At 32.9% G+C, this 22,002-nt stretch overlaps 3 protein-coding genes across 4 annotated transcripts; all 3 read left to right on the forward strand.

Moving 5' to 3' along the window:
• The first annotated feature begins 8,793 nt into the window (after positions 1-8,793).
• On the forward strand, positions 8,794-10,429 carry LOC132277766 (serpin-ZX-like). Its single transcript, XM_059779615.1, has 2 exons — positions 8,794-8,943; positions 9,677-10,429. Exons 1-2 carry the CDS (start codon positions 8,794-8,796, stop codon positions 10,427-10,429), a joined length of 903 nt encoding a protein of 300 aa, XP_059635598.1.
• A 5,009-nt stretch (positions 10,430-15,438) lies between these two features.
• Positions 15,439-18,415, forward strand: LOC132279204 (serpin-ZX-like). Of its 2 annotated transcripts, XM_059781136.1 has the most exons (3): positions 15,439-16,214; positions 16,263-16,984; positions 17,491-18,415. In XM_059781136.1, the coding sequence occupies exons 2-3, from the start codon at positions 16,712-16,714 to the stop codon at positions 17,905-17,907; spliced, it is 690 nt and encodes a 229-aa protein (XP_059637119.1). In that variant the 5' UTR covers positions 15,439-16,214; positions 16,263-16,711; the 3' UTR covers positions 17,908-18,415. The 2 variants fall into 2 exon arrangements, with proteins under 2 accessions (XP_059637119.1, XP_059637118.1); XM_059781135.1 differs by having other exon boundaries at positions 15,439-16,984.
• Positions 17,951-18,271, forward strand: LOC132277767 (serpin-ZXA-like). The gene has a single exon (XM_059779616.1). The coding sequence runs from the start codon at positions 17,951-17,953 to the stop codon at positions 18,269-18,271; it is 321 nt and encodes a 106-aa protein (XP_059635599.1).
• Positions 18,416-22,002: the final 3,587 nt, after the last annotated feature.

The following is a 22,002-nucleotide window of genomic DNA, read 5'->3' on the forward strand; positions in this document are numbered from 1 at the left end:
AATATACTTGCTACCGTGGTTATTTTTAACCGTGATAGAAGAATATACTTTTGACTAAGGTTATTTTTAAACCGTGATAAAAAGATCCACCTAAATTACATTAAAAATAATTCATTTTCTACCACAGTTTTGAAATAACTATGGTAGAAAGTATATTTTCTACCACGGTTATTTAAAAACCATGGCAAAAGAATATACTTTCTACCACGGTTATTCATTAACTGTGGTAGAAAATGTCTTCTACCACGGTATTAAAATAACCGTGGTAAAAAATATATTTTCTACCACGGTTTTAAACGGTTATTTTAAAACCTTGATAGAAAAGGTCTATTACCACGGTTATTTTAAAACCGTGGTAAAAAAGTGTTTTTCTTGTAGTGATAAATCATGAGATTAAACTCATTGGAAACATGATATCCGGTCTAGAATGAGTCAAATACAACAATCCTCCAACCATGCTTCTAAAAACCTTTTGATCAGCCTTTGGAGTCCCATTAATAGCACAGTTTCATATGTTGGCTAGCTGTCTACAATAAGTTCCTAATTCTCGATCAAAAGTCAATGGCCTTTTATGGACCTGATAAGTCATGCGGCTCATGCCCTCACTGCAAATTTGTCCCTAAAAATCACATCCATTTGTTCTTTGCTTGTGACTTCTTACAGCCCATATGATCATACAAGCACATTGTGGGTTGCCATCCATTGAGCTGGAACTCCCTTTTGTTAATTGGACTTCCTTCCACTAGAAATCAAACACCAGCCACCTCATATCCAAGCTTGCTTTCCGTGGATCCATTTAGCATATATTGTGAGTGGAACTCTAGAACTCTTCCAGGAACCAAATCCACTCAGTCTCAGACAGGCGTAGCTAGGAATTTTGAGTTTGGTTGTTGGGGGTTGAAACTTTGTAATTAAAATTTGAAATATTTAGGAATCAATTATGGTATAATTTGAGAAAATATAATTAAAAATATGGTAAATGAATCCTAAATAAATATAGATGGAAAATTGATAAAGGGTAAAAAAAAAAATTGTTTAAAAATTAAATTGTCTTAATCAATTGTTTCAATTTTGTGATTTTTTTAATCTTTTGAGTACTTTGATTCTACTTTAAGATCGTAACCGGGTTTTATGATTTGCACTGAACTTGATTGAGGAGAAGAGAATAAAAAGAGAAAGATAAGAAAAGATTAAAGGGTAATTTTGTCTTAAAAATTTATATTTTTAATTTTCTTAAAGGCAAAAGATATCTCATAAATGAAGCTGTAATTATAGGAATTGTGACTAATAAAAAGCGCGACTGTAAAAAGGCAATCGCGAGCCCAACTGTAATTAACACTCCTCATATGTCAAATAAGGGAACATACTTATCCCATCCATGTTCATTTGAATAAAAATATTAATAAAGAACACTAGGATGAATTTATTTATCAATTAGTTTGTGTATCACACTATACCATTGTTGTTATTATATCTAGGAGTTGTTTAGTACCTCAAATAGTATTTATCATGACCATTAGCATAATAATTTGACTATTACATTATAAGTACTTTTTAAAAATTTATTTCAATCTTAAAATTCTAATTTCATTTTTTTTCCTTCTCTTCTCCTTTTTCTTATTCTTATTCTTATTTATTGATTTATTTACTTTATTTTTTTTGCAAGTTTCATATTGATTGCAATCTGGCTTCCCCTTTTGGATTCGGATCTCGAATTTCTTTTGGGATTTTGATATGTGTATGTGATTAACATTGTGTAATATTGGATTCAGATATTGAATTTTTTTATTTTTTTTTATTTTGATATGTGCTTGGAATTAGTATTTTAGATTTTGAATTATTTGCACATTTTAATATTTGAATTCTTAATGGAATGTGTGTTTTTTATCTTCTGTGTTTGATTATAAAATATATTAATTTTGAGTGAGATGTTTGAATCTTAGATTAGATTTTTTAGTTTATCATTATTTTAATTTAAGTTACAGGTTCTAAGTTTTATGTTTCAAATAAGTGAAAATAAAAGTATATTATTGCATTTGTCACAGAATATATTATTTGTCACAATAAAATGGCTTATAGTGACAACATATTTGTCGCAACATGTTTAAGTATATAGCGATAAAAGATTTTTATCACAATAAAATTGCTGATAGTGACAAAATATTTATCGCAACATGATTAGGTATATTACGACAAAAGATTTTTGTCACAATAAGATTGCTTATAGTGACAAAATATTTGTCGCAACATGATATATATATGACGACAAAATATTTTGTCACAACAAAATAACTTATAGTGACGATAGTTTTGTCACAACATGATCTATATATTGCGACAAAATATTTTGCCACAAAAAAATAGCTTATAGTGACAATATTTTTGCCACAACATGATACATATATTCTGACAAAATATTTTGTCACAATAAAATAGCTATAGCGACAATGTTTGCACAAAAAATTATACATGTAGTGACAAAAAAAAAATTTGTCACAAAATAGTGATGAATAGCAACAAATTTCATTACTGTTATAGTGTTTAAGATGACAATTATCGAATATTTTACGACAAATGCTTTGTCGCAATTTTTCCACATTTTGTGACGAAAAAGAATTTGTCGTAATATATTGTACTTCTAGCAACAAAACAATATTTGTCACGAAAAACATATTGTGACGGGCTTCTAGCGACAAATTGGCGACAATTTTTTTGTCGAGATAATCTTTTCGCAACAAAATATGCACTTTTAGCGACAAACTCTTTTGTCATCCAAAACCAAATTGTTGTAGTGGATGTAATTGCAACTATTAGAGACTTCTTAATTTCAGGGAAAATCCTATATGAGATCAACTGCTCCTACATTGTCTTAGTGCCCAAAACCCCAAACCCCTCATCAGCTAATGATTTTAGACCTATATCCTACTGCAACCTAATCTACAAGACTATCTCCAAGCTCATATCAAACAAAGCTCGATCAGTCCTATTCTCCCTATGCTCATTAGCCCTACACAAAATGCCTTTATTAGAGGGAGACACATATCTGACAATATATTACTTGCACATGAATTATTAAATGGGTACCATAAAGCAAATCATCCCCCAAATTGTGCTTTGAAGATCGACCTAAGAAGAGCATTTGACTTCATTCACTTGCAGTTCATATTAGACACACTCCAATTATTTGGTTTCCCTGCAGTCTTCATCAACTAGATTCTCAGTGCATCACTACACCATCATTCTCAATCTCTCTCAATGGGGAACTCTTTAGTTTTTTCAAAGTTTGTAGAGGTATCAGACAAGGGGACCCCTTGTCCCCTATGCTGTTTGTCCTTGCAATGGAGGTGCTAACTTTATGTCTTAATGATCACATTCAAAAGAACCCAATGTTTAAGTTCCACTGGAGATGTAAAAAGTTGTCCATCACACACCTCACATTTGCAGATGACATACTGATGTTCTCACATGCCAGCTTGCTTTTACTTCAGGTTTTGATGGATGCATTGAATAAGTTTTGCAGTTACTCAGGTATGCAGCTTAATAGATCAAAGTCCAAGGTGTTCTTATCAGGCGTTGACAACACATTGAAAACTGCTATTGTTTCCCTCCTTTAATTTGAATCAGCCACTCTTCCAGTGATGTACTTGGGTTTACCACTCTCTTCTACTTCAATAAGGGCAAGGGATTGTCAAACCCTTATAGAAAGGATCACTACTAGAGTTGGAAGCTGGACTTCAAAGTTCCTTTCTTATGTAGGAAGAGTTGTCCTTGTGAAATCGGTGCTTAGCTCCATCCAAGCTTATTGGTCCCAAACCTTTCTTCTTCCAAAGCAGGTTCTTGAGCAGATTAATCAAATTCTTAGAAAATTCTTCTAGACTGGAGTCGATCTGAAAAAAAATGGAGCTAAAGTTGCATGGCAGGCAGTTTGTAGACCTAAAATAAATGGGGGCTTGGTTTTGCTGATCTTGAGCTGGCAAACAGAGTTGCAAATTTGAAACACATTTGAAAGATTTCTTCAAAGCAGGTAGCCTTTGGGTGGCTTGGACTTACATTTACCTCATTAAAGTTAAGAGCCTTTGGACACTTAAAGCTACTAGCATCAGTTCGGGCTTTTGGAGGAAGCTGCTAGAGCTAAGGGATATGGCAAGATGACTACTGAAGCACAGGGTAGGGACTGGGAAGGACATAAGCTTATGATTGGACTACTGGCTTCCAAATGGTCCATTGGTGCAGTAGTTGGGCTTCTCTGGTATGGAAATTCTTTAACTAGACAACAATACTCTAGTTGATAACCTAATTTCCAACCACCAGTGGGTTCAACAAGCCACAATCCAGCTACACCAATTCTTTCAATCTAGAGATTTCATTTCTCAGCTACATGAATTGCCCCAACCCTCTACTGAACCTAATTGTGTTGAATAGCTGCCTAGCCCCTCAAGAACTTTCTTAATGGCACACACAATGAGTTACTTCAACCCTCCCTCACCAATCTTCCCTTGGCACAAAGTTGTGTGGTTTAAACACCATATTCCTAAACACTGTCTAATTCTTTGGCTGGTTGTGAGGAGGAGATTGTACACCCTTGGTGCCAAACCTATTCTCTACAAACACTACAATAATTCCTGTTACTTGTGTAACAAAGAATGGGATCAATTGACTACCTTTTCTTCAAATGTGAGTTTACCTCACACATTTGGAGGTTTGTCTAAGATACTGCAGGTTTCTACATTTTGCCAAACAGTTATAATGATCTTCTCCAATGGTGTTCCTCTCACTGGTCCTCAAATGCTTTCCTCCTACATAAGTTACTTTGGGCTGCAGCTGTCTACTTTATTTGGATGGAGAGGAATGCAAGAGCTTTTAGGAACCAAAAATCTTCTTCTTCCAGCATCATTGCTCAAGTTAAGGGATGCATTCAAGCAAGACTAGCATCACTTAAGCTCAGAAACAGTTATAACTTGAAGAGGATCACAGTTCCCTCTCAGCTCCACCTTCTTTTTCAGCAAGGTTGTGGTCAAACCTTGTTGGTCCCTTAGAATGAGGAAGTTGTTGTTGCTCTGCAGTACTCACTACAGCTCCTTAGACACTTGGGGTGTCTTTGAAGTGCTACTGGTGCATGTTAGGGAAATTGTTTTGGCAGTACCAAGCTACTAGTGTATGTTAGGGAATTTGTCTTGTTGTACCATGTTTGTGGTATCTCTTTTGATGTTTCTTCTCCCTTAAGTGGGACGCCATGTACATTCTTTCTTCTCATATATACAAACTTATCCTTTTAACTAAAAAAAAAAAAGATTATGGCTAGACAATTGGTGCTCTCTTGGCCCTTTATAGCAACTCACAACAAATGAATTCATTTTGAACAACCAACTGGACCTTAATACTAAAGTTAGATCCTTCATCAATGGAACATGCATCATGGTCACTTCCACCTTCAGTACTTGCCATCATCCCACAGCTGAACAACCACAACATACTTCCACTTCCCAAGTCAAACCAACTTAATTGATTCAATCATGTGGGTACCATCACCCAACCGTAAGTTCTTCACCATGGACTCACTTGGCATGGTTTAAATATGGCATCCCCAAGCACAACTTTATACTCTGGGTTGCAATTCTTCACAAATTACGATCGCAAGCCAGTTGTACATTGGCACACTCCAAACCTGTGCAGCCTCTGCTCTATGTACCCGGAATCCCATGATTATCTCTTCTTTCCTGGCTCCTTTGTATCACCCTTGTGGAACTTTTTACAAGCACTTGTGCGTATTACACTAGGCCCTCTTCTTGCAGACAGTTTATTGCTTGAGCAAGCCAAAGTTTGTTGGATAAGAGGGAACCTTTTACTTTAATTCATTTTATATCAATTAATAAATATTTTTTGTTTATATTAATAAATAAATACTGAAACACTGGTAATTACCTATTTAATTTTAATTGATAATTTATTTTATTATTTGATAAATTATTTTATTAAAATTCATTTTAATTATAGAAATTCTTTTACTTTAATTTATTTTATATCAATTAATAAATATTTTTATTTAAATTATTTTATTACTTTATCTATTAATGATTTGCAACATCTTAATTGGTAATTTATTAATCGTCATTTATTTTATCAAGATGTTTCAATTCATTAAATAAATCTTTCAATTAAACAATTATTAATTTTAATTGATAATTTATTTTATTATTTAGAAAAATTTAGATCTATATTTATATTTAGGAAAGAGTTAAAAATAGAATAAAATAGAAAAAGTAAAGTTGTTTTAACCTTGAAGAATTCCGATCATAATATAATTTATTTTAATTGGTAACTTATATGATTTATTTTAATTGGTAACTTATTTTATTATATTTGGTAAATTATTTTATTATTTTATCTATAAATGATTTGAAATATCGCGATTGAATTTTCAATTGACTAATTACCTATATAATTTAAATTGGTAATTTATTTAATGATTGAAACAACTTTATTGAATTTCAATTAAACAATTACCTATTTAATTTTAATTGGTAAATTATTTTATTATTTGAAAAATTATTTTATTAAATAATTAGCTATTTTATTTTAATACGTAACTTGTTTATTTTATTTGGTAACTTATATGATTTATTTTAATTGGTAACTTCTTTTATTATTTGGTAAATTATTTTATTATTTTATCTATAAATGATTTGAGACATCTTGAATTTCAACTAAACAATTACCTTTTTAATTTTAATTGGTAATTTATTTAATGATTTGAAATTAACATCTTCATTAAATTTCAATTAAACAATTACCTATTTAATTTTAATTGGTAATTTATTTTATTATTTGGTAAATTGTTTTATTAAATCATTACCTATTTTATTTTAATACGTAATAATTACTTGTTTATTTTAATTGGTAACTTATAAGATTTATTTTAATTGTTTATTTATAAGATTTATTTTAATTGGTAACTTATTTTATTTTTTGGTAAATTATTTTGTTATTTTATCTATAAATGATTTGAAACATCTTGATTGAATTTTAATTAAACAATTACCTATTTAATTTTAATTGGTAATTTATTAAATGATTTAAAACATTTTAATTGAATCTCAATTAAACAATTACCTATTTAATTTTAATTGATAATTACCTATTTAATTTTACTTTATAATTTATTATTATTATTTGGTAAATTATTTTATTTATAGAAACTCTTTTACTTTAATTCATTTTATATCAATTAATAAATATTTTTTATATTAATAAATAAATACTGAAATACTGAAAAATTACCTATTTAATTTTAATTGATAATTTATTTTATTATTTGATTATTATTTTATTAAAATTCATTTTATTTATAAAAATTCTTTTACAATAATTCATTTTATATCAATTAATAAATATTTATTTATTAATCAAACACTGAAATACTTTACATATTTAATAATAGTATAGATATATATAGATATAGATATAGATATAGATATAGATTTGTTCAAAAATTGTTAACGTATTACCATATATATATTTATTATATTTGACTTTTTTTGTAGGATTTATTTTATCCATAATTATGTATTATATTGTAATACGTTAATAAAAATATAACACTTAAAAAACCTAATTGTTTAAGGAAACTAAACTGGTCAAAATTATTTTTTTTTTAAAATAAGAAGAAGAACCTTAATTACTTAGGAATACTAAATGCCATAGGAAACTGTCCTACGTAAATATCGGTATACCAAAAAAAAAAAATACCTAGTAAAAAAGTTAAAACTTTAGTCCACTAATATTATTGCTTAGAGGTGAGCAAATAATCCGTGAGTCCGTCAATTCGATCCAAATCAATCTGATCTGTATGATTTGGTTCGGTTTTCAAATCTCATGGTTCGGTGGTGATGGTTTAGAAAAATAACAATCCACTATTTGCGGTTCGGTTAACGGATTAAGTTTTGAAAAAACTGATCCGAACCGTTAACTGATCCGATCCAAAATGTTGCCTAAATAATATATATATATATATATATATATATAACTATATATATACAATATTGAATATACTTACTGTATTTCTTTTTTTATTATTATTTATTATTCTTTAAGTTAATCCTAGCTCCCAAATTCATTACTCATTGGCTATATGATTTACAAATCTATTGTTGTTATTAGGTATATGACTTACAAATTTATTGCTGTTATTAGGTATATAATTTACATATATGATTTACAAATCTTTTTTTTTTTTTTTTTCTAGTTTTAATTACTAGTTTTTAATTACTAATTTCATATTTTAATGGGCATAATATTGGGCCCAATGATTGGACTATTTGAAAAGCCCAGACAGTGGAAATCGATCCGATCTGATCCATTATTTTACAGATCGATTTGGTTCGGATTGAAAGTCTTCACGGATTGGTTCAGTTTCAAATTTCTCCAATCCGTGAGGATCGATTCATTGCTACTATTGCATTGCTAACTTTTTATTTACTTGTACACCAAAAGTTTACAAGACCCTAGAAGTGGTATATATTCACCAAATGGCCCAGCGATATTATCCTTCCTTTTCAAAGGGGAGATCAGGGGTTCGAACCTCGATAAAATGTGCGCGTATTTACTTTAACTTCCCAAAAAAAAAGAACATGGAGTTCTGCTTAAAGCTAGCAAACCAAGTCGTGCTCAAGCAAGCCAAAAGTAGTAATGGCTTGGTCAAGAACATTGCCTGCTCTCCATTCTCATTCAACGCTATCCTCAACATGGCTGCGGCCGGGTCGACCGGCGGTACCCTAGAGCAATTTCTTCACTATCATGAGCCTCGTAGGATCTTCAGAGAGTCTTGTTCTATCTTTTGTTAGTGGGGTTTGGATGGATCAATCTTTTCCTCTCAAGCCTTCTTATCAACATCTTGTTCAAGGTCTTTACAAGGCTCAAGCCAACACTGTTGATTTTCAACACAGAGTAAGTTAATTTCCTCCTTAGCTCTCTCTATGCATATATACATACACATATATTTTTAGTTTGTTTTATGTCAACCGATCATCAGAAATCATGTGGCCGAATTGAACCAAATTTTAATTTCATGTAACCGAACAGAGTCATTTGTATTCTAAATTCTATATATCATCCTTCCTCTTAAAAAAAAACACAGAAAAGAATCTGTCACCGACTCGGTTCGTCTATCTACTCCATCAAACTCCTTCGACCCAACCGATAACAACCTATTCTTTTTTTCTGTTTTTTTTAGGTCCGATCCTTTGTACGTGTTGCATGGGTCATGCCCCTTAATACTTGTACATCTTTTTTCTTTTGATACAAACTATATTTACCCAAAAAAAAATATAAAAAAAATTCATGTCCATGTTTTATCTTTTTAATTTCGTTAAATTTTCACGGCGCCTTATATAATGATAATAGATCCATGGTGTGTGTGTGTGTGTGTGTGTGTGTGTATATATATATATATATATATATATATATTATAAATGGTTTTTTTGTTTGATTTTTTTAAAAATCTCCAACTGCACAAAACCAAGGGGAAAAACGAAAAGTTCATATGAAAAGTTATAAATAAAACGGAGATGATTGGTATATATAAATTTGGAAATTTGCATTTAGTGACAACAAATTATGTATGATAATTGTTACCTGATTTTAGTAATATTTATTTTTTTTTTTTTTTTTTTTTTGCAAGGCTGATGAAGTTAAGGATGAGATTAATAGATGGGCAGAAAATGAAACCAAAGGCCTCATCGAGGATCTTGTGAGCCGTCTTAGTGGTGATTTAAGGATTGTCCTAGCAAATGCGCTCTCCTTCAAAGGAACTTGGGAGAGGATGTTTGATGTATCCCGGACGAGAAACAGAGATTTTCACCAACTCGATGGTGAAAAAGTTTCAGTCCCTTTTATGACCTCTGCATATTCCCAATTTTTTGGATCCTTTGATGGTTTCAAACTTGTCAAGATCCCATATCAAAAGGGCGAAGATGGAAGGCAATTCTCAATGTACATATTTCTTCCGAATGAGAGAGACGGGTTGCAAAATTTGGTACAAGAATTGGAGTCTAATCATTGGTTCTTGCACCAGCTGTCCAATCTAAGAAAAGTTCAACTTAGTGCCTTCTTGATTCCAAAATTTAAGTTCTCGTATGATTTTGAGTCTGAAGCCATCATCAAAGGTTTGGGATTGACGAGGCCTTTCGAACCTCGTGGAGAGCTCACAGAAATATCAACTTGTTCGGATAACAAGTTCCTTCATTTCTCAAAGGTTATTCAAAATTGTTATATAGAAGTGAACGAGGAAGGAACAGAGGCTGCAGCTGCTACCATAACGGGATTGACGGGCTGTTCTCGTTATAGTGTGCCACCTCCAAAGCCAACCTTTGTGGCTGATCATCCTTTCGTCTTCATGATTATGGAAGAAACATCTGATTCACTGGAGCTGTAATCAATCCTCTCCCGTAAAATGGGAACGATTTCAGAGTTTCACTTATAAATAAATTACTCTATTATCATTTCTCATGTGGCTAAAGTCGATGCTATATATGCTTTGTTTGAGAATTTGGCATGGTTTTGTGTAATCGATTGATTATAGTTGCTATTATATAATTTTGCTGATAAAGTTACATTATTACTCTATGAATTATGAATTTATTCATTCAAAAAAAAATTATGAATTTATTTACTTAAATTATGAAATTATAATTTTAACATTTTCTAATTCAATTTAATGGACGAAACTAACCATTTCCACTACCCTGCAATTCCCAAGAGCATCATCAAACACACAACTTCAATTCTTTTTCTCTAATTGACAATGAGATTTGATTTCAGTTACAAATAGTTGCTTGAAAGATGATATTTATTTTCCTAGTATGAGGACCCATACTTGACCCGAACGCCAATGGTGGGTGGTGGAACGTGGTTTTGATATGAGTCCGGGTTTCGCTCCTTTGGTCTCATCTCTTTGTAACCCCAACTATTTGAAATTTCTCTTTTTTTTCCCTCTAAGATTTCATAGAGAAACGTGCTCTCAGCAATTGTTCTTCTGCGGATTATCAAATTCGTGAAGGCTCTTCACACCTTACATGTCAAAATCTGCCCGTAGACTGTTCTGATCCGGCGGTTTCATTTTGCCGATTAAGATTTGAAGTTTTTTTAAATTCGTACACGGTTCTGATCCGGTAGTTTCATTTTGCCGATTAAGATTCGAAGTTTTTTTTTTCCCAAAATGCCATAGATTTTCTGGGTTCGAGGAAGAGAGTCTCTCTCTCTCTAACTTTTCCCAAATTCCCATGCGGTCCGTGAGATTTAGGCAATTACACGACCATTTATAAGTAACATTTCATCACCATTTATAAGTAATATTATAAGTTGTTGACAGCCAAATACTCTTTAAATTAACAAAATAGACCGTCTTCACCCTCAAAATAAAATATGCACGTAACTCAATTCAACATATCATTTGTGTTATTATTTGAAATTAAAATATTTTAAAAACACTTTAAAATAAATTAAAGTCACTTAGATTAATTTTAGACAACAAATAAAACACTTGATGTTACCAAAAATAATGAAAAGAGCCACATCTTTTTCTTCTTCTTTTTTCCAAATAATAAAAAAAAAAAAAAAAAAAAACACTTAGGTATAAATTATTTAACATATAAATTTTGACAAAGTTTAATAATATTAATTGTCACACTCACCACCTTCACCATTAAAAGAAAAAATTTAACAAAGTTTAATATTAATTACCACACTCATCACCTTCATCATAAAAAAAAGGTATTCACATAGCACTAAAAAACTAATAGTTATACATTAAATCTAACTCAATTCAACATATTATTTATATATTTTTTAAGTTAAAATTTATCATAAAAAATAGAACATCTAAAAAAATAGTAACGTGTTAATTTACAGAGGATTTTGAAGGGAATTATGAGGTATTTGACTGTCAACAACATCATGTACTTTTTAAGTGGTGATATTACACTCTTACAAATGGTGATGTTACTTTTTAGAATCCTATGATATTACTTATAAACAGTGGTGAAATGTTACTTATAAATGGTGATGTAATTGTCAAACACTGTCTCAAGAGCTATTAAATGAAGAAAGATGTGGCCAAAAATAGACCACTTAAGAGCTCACTACAGGGGACCACATGGGAATCCACTTTAGAGGATTCGCACCCCTCTACACCCATAGATTTTTTTTCCCCAAATGCCATAGATTTTTTTGCCTTACAGTATCATATCTCTCATATGCAAAAAATACCTCTAAAGTTTCAATTTAGTGTTGGACAAATTTAAACCTTGGACCATTTTATAAACTATATAAAAATAAATAATTTTGTAAAATGACCAAAAAGGACATCATTGGAGGACGGCCCTCATATGCAAAAACCACCCTAAAAGTTTTAATTTTGTGCAAATAGGTCCCTCTAACAAAATTACACCATAAGTTGACTAAATTACCCTTACTGAACAATTTTATAAAATGATCGAAAATGACACTATTGGAGAATGTCAGCAATGGACAAGTAAAGGTAGAAATATAAAATAAAAATAAAAGTATAAAAAAAAAGTAAAGATAAAAATAAAAAATAAAAAACGAAAATAAAGTGCAAATTAAAGAAAACAAATCGACTCTAAAATCTGAAAACCAGTGCACACTGATATTGGGATTTTTTTTTTTTTTCTTTTTGTTTAACAGTATTGGTACGAAAAAAATAAAATAAAGAAAAACAAATTTAGTAGAAAAAAGTAAACTGAAATCTCAAAAAATTCAAATCGTTATTTTACAAATTCTCAAAGTTTAAAAAAATAAATAAAAAAATAAATAAAGTTTAGAGATATATATAGAGAAAAAAGTATAAAATAAAAAAAAAAAAATATATATATATATATATATAAGGTAATATGCATATAGCACCCCTATACTATAAGATTAGTAACATATATATCCCATTGGGCATTTTCGGAAGAGTAAAAGGGCAAAACAGATATTATAACACTAATTTATATCAGATTTCTGATTGAGGGGTATTTTTACACAATGTGAAAAGATTAAGGATGTTTTTTGCAAAATTTTTTAAATAAAGGGTAAAAGTACTGGGCGGAGTATACTTTAGAGGTATTTTCTGCACTTGTCCTTATTTAATATGGGATGGGGAGAGTAAGTATGTGTGTGTGTGTGTGTGTGTATATATATATATATTAAAAGGTGAACAATTGTACCCATAAAGTGGTTGTAGGTAGCGATGGACTTTCAATGGGGAGGTGTACGTGTTATGGCGATTGCAAAAAAGGTGTTGCGTGGTGCGACATAGCACACGATGACGATACTGTGGGATGTGTTTATCTGTTTTGCAATCGGAAAGCGATGGTCCGACGAGAATATTGTTATTAATGCAAAGTAAGTCATCGCTAGTGGTATGGCAAATGACCGATGATTTTGTTGTTTCTATTGGTGATGTTTGGGTTCACTATGGCTATTTTGGCTTTTACTTTTCTTTTCTTTTTTCCTAGTGGTTGTGGCAATGGGTACATTGGGCTATTTCTATATTTTATTTTCTTTTTTTTTTTTCTTTCTGGTGGTGGTTACATCTATATCTATCTATCTATCTATATATATATAAGTATGGAGTTTTGGATAGCTGGGTGTGGTTTTAGAGAGAGAAAGATGAGAGTTTTAGAGAGAGTGTGTGTGAAGATGAAGAAGATAAACATTTTGTAATTTTAAAATATGGGTAATTTTGTAATTTAAAAATAAGAATGATCAATTTTTAATTTAATATTACATAATGAGGCCAATTTTCGGACAAAGACACCCCCTCAAGTTTGATACACTTACTAAAGACACCCCAATGGTAATGAATGCACATTTTTGCCCTTTAACTTTTAAATGGACCAATTTGAATGTTAAAATGACCTTTCTAACCTTCCTAATCTATTTCTTTCCTTCTCTCCTCTCTCTCGGTTCTCTCTTCTTTTGCAACACCAACACACATATAGACACACACACATACACACACACACACATATATATCCACACATATATATACACACACATATATATATGTATATACAGATACAAACATATATATATATATCCACACACACAAGGCGGCGATGGGCGACGACGGGCGGTGGCGAGCTGTCGTCAAGGAGAATAACACCGGTGAATTAGATGATGATGATGTCGACAGTGACAAAGGCGGCGACGGTGGTTGCAACAGAGGTGGCGACAGTTTTCAGATCTACAAATTGCGTGAACTTCACGCGCCCACAATCATCTTCTTCCTTTAATACCCACTGCAGTTGCTGCCACCACAACACCCACCACCACACAATCGACTTCGCACCCACACCCCTATATACCACCATCATTATTGGACCACCACCACCGACCACCACTCGTTTCAATACCATCCCACCTGAAAATTAACACCCAAAAGTCATACCCAATTTTCTTTTTATGTGTTCATATATATATATATATATATATATATATATACTGAAGAAATTTGTTGTGTTGTTCTTTCTTGGTCTGTTTTCTTTCTTTGTTCTGTGTGTAGCTGCGACTATGGCTGTGGTTGTGTATAGAGTGAGAAAGACACACGGTATTTTAGAGAGAGGGGGCAAGGATAATTTAGTTATTTAATTATTTTGATATTTTATAATTATAATTAATTAAATAGTGAAGGGTAAAATTGACTTTTCACGTGATTTTAGGCTCAATTCGGATTGTAAATTTGATAAGGGGGTGTCTTTGTCCAAAAATAGGCTAAATTTCATCCAAGTGTCCTTTTACCAAACCTCAGGAGATGTTAGTGTACTTTACTCAAAAAAAAAATTCAATAATCATGATAATAAATATAGATTCTATAAATTAAGAAACAAAGAGAATAATTAGTTAAAATAATATGTCAACGAGTAATTTAAGAAAGATAAATTGAGAAAAATTTGATTTTTTTTTAAAAGGAAAATTAAAGGAATTTAAAGAATAAAAAAGTGAAGAAATATAAAATTTAAGAGATAATTTTAAAAAATAAAAATTTTAGTAAAGTATTATATGAATTTTTTCATATATGCATATAAAAATATTTGAAATAATTACACTTACCTTCCCTGAGGTTAGGGATAATTACAGGCGGTACCCTTTACGTTTAAAAAATTACATCGTCCTCTCTCAAGGTTTGGCTCCGTCTTAACACTTAGCCCCCTCCGTTGGAAGTCAACGCCGGTCAATGAAGATTTACGATGACATCAGCTATTTTTAACCCTATAATACCATATTTACCCTTAGTATATTTGCAAAGACATTATAACCCTTACTTTTGTATTAAAATAACCTATATACCCAGAAAAAAAGACAGAAAAGCCCTGATATCTATTTATCTCTATAATATATACAGACAAATATATATAAATACCATATAACATAATATATATATATGTATACAGCAAATCACCCTCTGTTGATCTGCGATTTGTTACGGCTGCTGCTTCTTCATCCATGCCTTCTTGGTTGAGTTCTTATAGATCTGGTCTCTGACCCACTTCTTTCTTCATCCACCACCGGAATCACTCCGGGACCGACCCATGGTTTGGATCGCTACAAGTCTCGGATGGATCCATAGAGCATGCCAGTGACTTTCCGTTTCGGGGTTTCAACCGCAGAACACGACGGCGGTAACAAGAAATTGCAGATCTCGGATTCACCAATTGACAAGAAGTCAACGACGGCAACGAAAAGGATGGCCGACGCTGAGGTCCTCATCGCCACATCAACAACCACCATGGATGGTACTCCATCCTTTAGGTCGACCGCCGCTCCGACGAGGTCGATCTCACCAAGTAGGCTGCTCGCAATTTTCCTCCACCCCGACAAGAACAAGTTCGCCTTCGCCGACTCCGCCTTCAAGCTCGTCGTCGACTCATGGGTTGTCCTCTTCGATCCGGCGATAAAATTACTGTACGAGCTAAAAAGAGAAAGCGGGGGCACAGATTTTGGATCCGGACCATCCTCTAAGCCGGAACACTTGCAAGTCTCTATTACCTGCCGGAGATGTCACTGCTTTTGTTCCATGGCATCATCGGAGGTAAGTAATTGTGTCATGGCGGTGGTGGTGTCTATGACCGTCGGGGTAGCGATGAAGCTGGTTTTGTCGTGGCGACGATGAAGATGGTGGCTTTGTTGAAGATGATGGCTTTGTTGTGGCGGTGGTGAAGATGATGACTCAGATGATATGTTCTGCAAATCTAGGGTTCAAGAAGGTCAAATTTCAGGAAAAAGAAAAAAAGAAAACAAAAAAGAAAGCTAAATTTTCGGGGAAAAAAATATTATTAGGGTAAAAGAGTAATTTGACAATTAATTATCATTATTAATATAATATGGGGTATATAACATTCATAAAAATTTCTATCATAATTAATCGGCGATGACATTGGAGGGAGGTTAGTGTAATTTTTAAAATTTAAAAAGTATCGCCTATAATTAGGGTTAACTTCGAGAGAGATAAGTATAATTATTTCAAAATATTTTAATTTAATATATATATATTATAATGAGTGGGATCAGGGGCAGTTGCCCACTGAACATACACCGACTCCGCCCGTGGTTTGTTCTGCTTAAAGGTAGCAAATAATTCCTGCAGAAGGAAGCCAAAACTAATGGCAAGAACAGTGCCTGCTCTCCATTCTCATTCAACGCTATTCTCAACATGGCTGCGGCGGGATCGAGGGGGCGGACGCTAGACCAATTTCTTCACTATCTTGGATCAGAAAGCGTGGAAGATCTCAACTCCAAGACTTCGGCATTAATTCGTCTAGTAGGATCTTCTTCAGAGAGTAGTAGTACTACTACTGGAGGTCTTATTCTATCTTTTGTTAATGGGCTTTGGGTGGATCAATCTTTTCCTCTCAATTCTTCTTATCAACATCTTGTTCAACGTCTTTACAATGCTCAAGCCAAAACTGTTGATTTTCAAAACAAAGTAAGCCTTCTCTCTCTATATATTATATATGTGAGTAATTAGTTAGATTAATTGGTTTCGTAAACCAAATTGAATTTTATTTAATTACAATTTTTTATTTTATTTTTGAGCTTTTAGAGAGAGAAATTGCAGGTTCATTATGGTGTATTAGTTGATAGCAAGTTGTCCCCAAGAGACGGGGGACTAAATATTGGAAAATCAATTCAGTATATTTTATTAAATTTGTATACATAAACACTTATATAGCTTTGAGTCTGATTTACTGATTCCTCATCCTAATGGTTGGTTTTAGTTTTCTGGGACTGAGGGTGATGATTTCCAATGGTTCTTTTTGTTTTCATATTCACTATATATCAAATGATTTTAATAAAATAAAAAAATCACAAAATAATATAAATTTCGAATTTGACATTTTTAGTGACAAGAAATTATGTATGATTGATAATTGTTACCTGGTTCTAGTGATTTTTTTTTTCCAACTATCAATTTTTTTTTGGAATGGCAAGGCTGATGAAGTTAAGGATGAAGTGAATACATGGGCGGAAAATGCAACCAAAGGGCTCATCAAGGATCTTGTAAGCAATCTTCCTGGAGATACAATAATTGTGCTAGCAAATGCGCTCTACTTCAAAGGAAGTTGGGAGAAAAAGTTTTATGCATCACAGACGAGAGACACAGATTTTCACCTACTCAATGGAGAAAAAGTTTCAGCCCCTTTTATGACCTCTATGAATTACCAATTTTTCGGATCCTTTGATGGTTTCAAACTTGTCAACATCCCGTATCAAAAGGGCAAAGATGGAAGGCAGTTCTCAATGTCAATATTTCTTCCCAACGAGAGAGATGGGCTGCAGGGTTTGATACAACAGTTTGAGTCTAATAATTGGTTCTTGCATCATCTTTCCGAGCTACGAAAAAGTTGAACTTGATGCTTTCTGGATTCCAAAATTTAAGTTCTCATACGATATGGATGCTAAAAAAACCATCAAAGAATTGGGATTGACAAGGCCTTTCGAAAATCATGAGCAGCTCACAGAAATCTCCAACACCAAGGGACTTCTTTTCTCAGAGATTTTTCAAAAATGTTACATAGAAGTCAACGAGGAAGGTACAGAGGCTGCAGCTGCTACATATATGGTTGGATTGATGGGCTGTTCTCGTTATACACCTCCAAAGCCAACCTTTGTGCCCGATCATCCTTTCATCTTCATGATTACGGAAGAATCGTCTGGGGTTGGGGTTGTGTTATTCACTGGAGCTGTCATCAATCCTCTCTTGAATGGCTGATTCCCTCATCGCGGAATGGTGAAATTGATGCTGCATGCCGGAGGATTTCAAAGTTTTCTTCTTCTTTTTCTTTGGTAAATAAGATTTCAAAGTCGTTAGCAAGTTGCAATTATAAATAAATGATTCATACTACTATTATCATTTCTCATTGTGGATGATTATTTTTCATGTGGTGATGCTAATGGTTTTTTTGAGACTTCGGCATAGTTTTGTTTAATTGGTTGATGGCCTGAAATAGGGATGGTAATTTGACCCGTTTTCGCGATTACCCGCCCCACCCTGCCCCGATTTTGACGATTTTGGGGGACCGTTTTGCTTATTTGGGCAGGGATGGTTTGATGTAATAAAACCCGCGTAGATTTGGTGCAGGGGCGGGGAGGTCGCCCCGCCCCGTTTAGATAGGCAAATTACTTAAGTACCCTTATTTCATTAGTATATATATTTCCCACTATATATTAAGTATCCTATATAATAATATTAAAGTAACAAATGAATTTTTTTAAAAGGAAAGTTACAATGTTGAATAATTGAAGATGAGGGGGACAAAAAAAAGAACAAGTCCATCTCAACAATAATTAAATAATGGTCTTAAACGGGGTGGGGCGGGTACCCGCGGAGGTAAAAATGTTAAACGGTTACGGGGATGGGGTGAAAAGTTCTCCTGTTTTTGCAGTTTTGGACCGGGACGGGGATACTGGCGGGGTTTTTAAACGGTTGCGGGGGCGGAGGAGGGTACACTCGCCCAAACCCGCCCCCATTGCCAACTCGTTGCCATCCCTAGTCTGAAATATACATTGAACATTTTTTTTTTTTTATTAATTTTTTTTTTTTTTTATGGTGAAGACCATAGTTGAGCTATTGTTCCTCTTCCACTTGGTACTTGTGATGGCACACAAAAACTGCTTCTGAGTCATCACCTTCCCTTGAAAAAATCTTGCATTTCTTTCCTTCCTAGGTCCATATGTGTAATACACACACATAGTACGAGACTCAATTTATACAACCAAGTTGCACAGTTCTTATTTCCATCTTTGTAATGGTGAGATTACCATGCAATAAGGTCATTCTAGTACGATGGTAGGATATGAAATCTGAACTTGTGCTGGCCGGATAACACTCCATATGTGGGTCAAGAATCCACATTTAAAGAAGAGGTGAGAATGAGATTGTTGAGAAGAAAGACAAAAATTAGGCCAATGGTTTTGATTGTGGCTCTATCTATCTATAGTTTGAAGCTTGTGCAACAATGCCAACCATAGTATGAAATTATGGTTAGGGATGGAGGGGTTAAACCATATGATGTGTGCCCAAGGTTCAGGAGGTGGAGGAGGGGAACTTGTCTCGAGGGTACGTGTGAGCCAATTATATTCTATTAGGTGAGGCGCGGCCAACCATATTATCTTTTTCTCCCTGTGATCTAAAATGGAGGGATGGAGCTTATATATACATATTGTTGGGATTTATATGCCCTGGCATAGCAAATTCCTATCTGGATTATAGTGACATATGTTCCTGACATATCTGAAATATTTATGATTTATATAATTGGTGAATTCAATGTATTATGTTTCGATTCACTATGAAATTGATAGTGTCCATGTAATTACAAGAAATATTTATAGATATGTATGTGATGGCAATCAATGCATGATATATAAATAGTAATTATAAATTGTTCATAGTCGGTAATTATGAATGGACTCATAATTAATTAAGACTTGAACTGGATCCGCGTTAGGTTGAGATATATTGCGAGAGTCGTCGTATGCAATTACTCCCTATCACCGTCATGGCATTTGACTCTTAAGCATGTGAAAAGTATAGACTCTTTTATTAATTAATAATTACTTTGATTTGTTCGGCGGATTCTTCGGGATCCTTAGACCGACACTTTGGGTAGTTATGTAATTAATAGTTAGAGGATTATATTTTCAATATTTGCATCATTGCTACTTATATTTATTTTGTATTGATTATGGTTGATCACAAAGTAAATTCGAACGCCTTCGTGTGTTTTTAGACAAAATGATTTATTATATATTTATTTATTTAAATTATTATTTTTGTCAAACAAATATTTTATTGTGATCGAGCCAGAAATAATCAGAGGTACCAAAATAGATATATTAATTAAGTAGTCGGATTGATAACTTTATTTATTCGATAACTAATTATGCATAGAGGGGTCAAAGTGCAATATTGACTTAGAGGTTATTTATTATTTCATTGGAGTTCAATTAATTTCTTTTAGTGGAGTAGAAATTAATTTATGAATTAATTGAATTGGGTCCATGGACCGGGCCAATTATTAATTCATTGTAGCCAATAAAAATAATAGGCCCAATGGATTCTCACTCATAGCCCAACTTGATATTGGAATCATATTAGATTTGAGACATATGAATTAGAGATCGAGAAGGATTTGTTGTTTCCTTTTCTTTATTTTTATGTTGCTTATAAATATACATGGTCTATGTATATTTTAGGGTGTGATTTTTAATGAGAAGGGAAAAGAAATTTATTTTCTCTCTCTAGAAAATTAGGGTTTATGTTCTCATCTAATGGAGGTTCCCACAAGCCTAATTTTCCAAGATCATTCATGGAGGCTTATGAGTGATTTCTAAAGGCAAAACAATTACCAAGAAGATGGAGATCCAAGAAGAAGGCATCTTGGTAAGGGATCTACAATAAGTGAGAACATTCACTTTAGAGGAAAGTTTTAAAGATTTACTCAGACCTTTGATATAAGTATTCAATCTGTTAATTGAATGATACATCATATTTTTATTTTTGCGTAAAACTTGTCTCTATGTGATGAATCAAGATCTATGAATCAAAATCTCTCGAAAAGTTTTTAAAACTTGCACGTTTCCCAACACATATATATATATATGTAGCTTAGATCAGGAACAAGTCTTAACACAGAAAAAAATAGATGGAGCTTTTAGATTGATTAATGGCTAAACCAGAAAGGCTAGCAAATACATCCAAAGCTTTCTTTAAAACCTTGATTGAGTGGACGTCCCCATGACAGAGCAAGAAGGTCATTAGAAAAGCCCAAGTGACTAGTGAACAACTCCTGACATTTCCAGTGGTACTTATAAAGTGGGTTGGCTGTGATAAGCTAGTGTGTGATCAGAGAAAACATTTCCATTGCAAGGATGAATAGAGATGGTGATCAGAATTGAAATAAGCAGTAACTTATTTCAACACCCAATAACTTATCTATATACCCAGTGACCTTGGTGACATTTAATTTCTCAAAATCCTTGAACCTCTCTAACCCTTCTGTCTCCCTCTGTATGTGTGTGTATGAGAAAGGGACAGTGGCTAGTACGGGTGATGAAGTTAATGGCTGTCGCGGAACGATAAAATTGTGAAATTGATACAAATTGCAGAATTTCAGACTTTTCTAGTTGTTATCAAATTGTAATAAATGATGACTCTTATCATTTCTCACTCTTGATTATTTTTCTTGTGGTTAAATGAACTAACTAATAGTTTCTTTGAGAACTAGGCTTGATTTATTTATTTATTTATTTTTGGTAAAGTTAGGCATGGTTGGATTTAACTGATTGATGATAGTTGTGGATTAATGTGCGCCATTATGTAACATACAACCTACACCTTCTCACCAAATAATAATCTTGGTTCGTATTTTTATTTCTTCTGAATTTTTTTTTTTCCCGATAAAAAATGATGTATCATAACAATACTGAGCCGCATATGTA

Source organism: Cornus florida, unplaced genomic scaffold (assembly GCF_030987335.1).
Source record: "Cornus florida cultivar Cherokee Brave unplaced genomic scaffold, ASM3098733v1 CherokeeBrave_3.0.0_Hap2_Chr10, whole genome shotgun sequence".
Lineage (NCBI taxonomy): Eukaryota > Viridiplantae > Streptophyta > Magnoliopsida > Cornales > Cornaceae > Cornus > Cornus florida.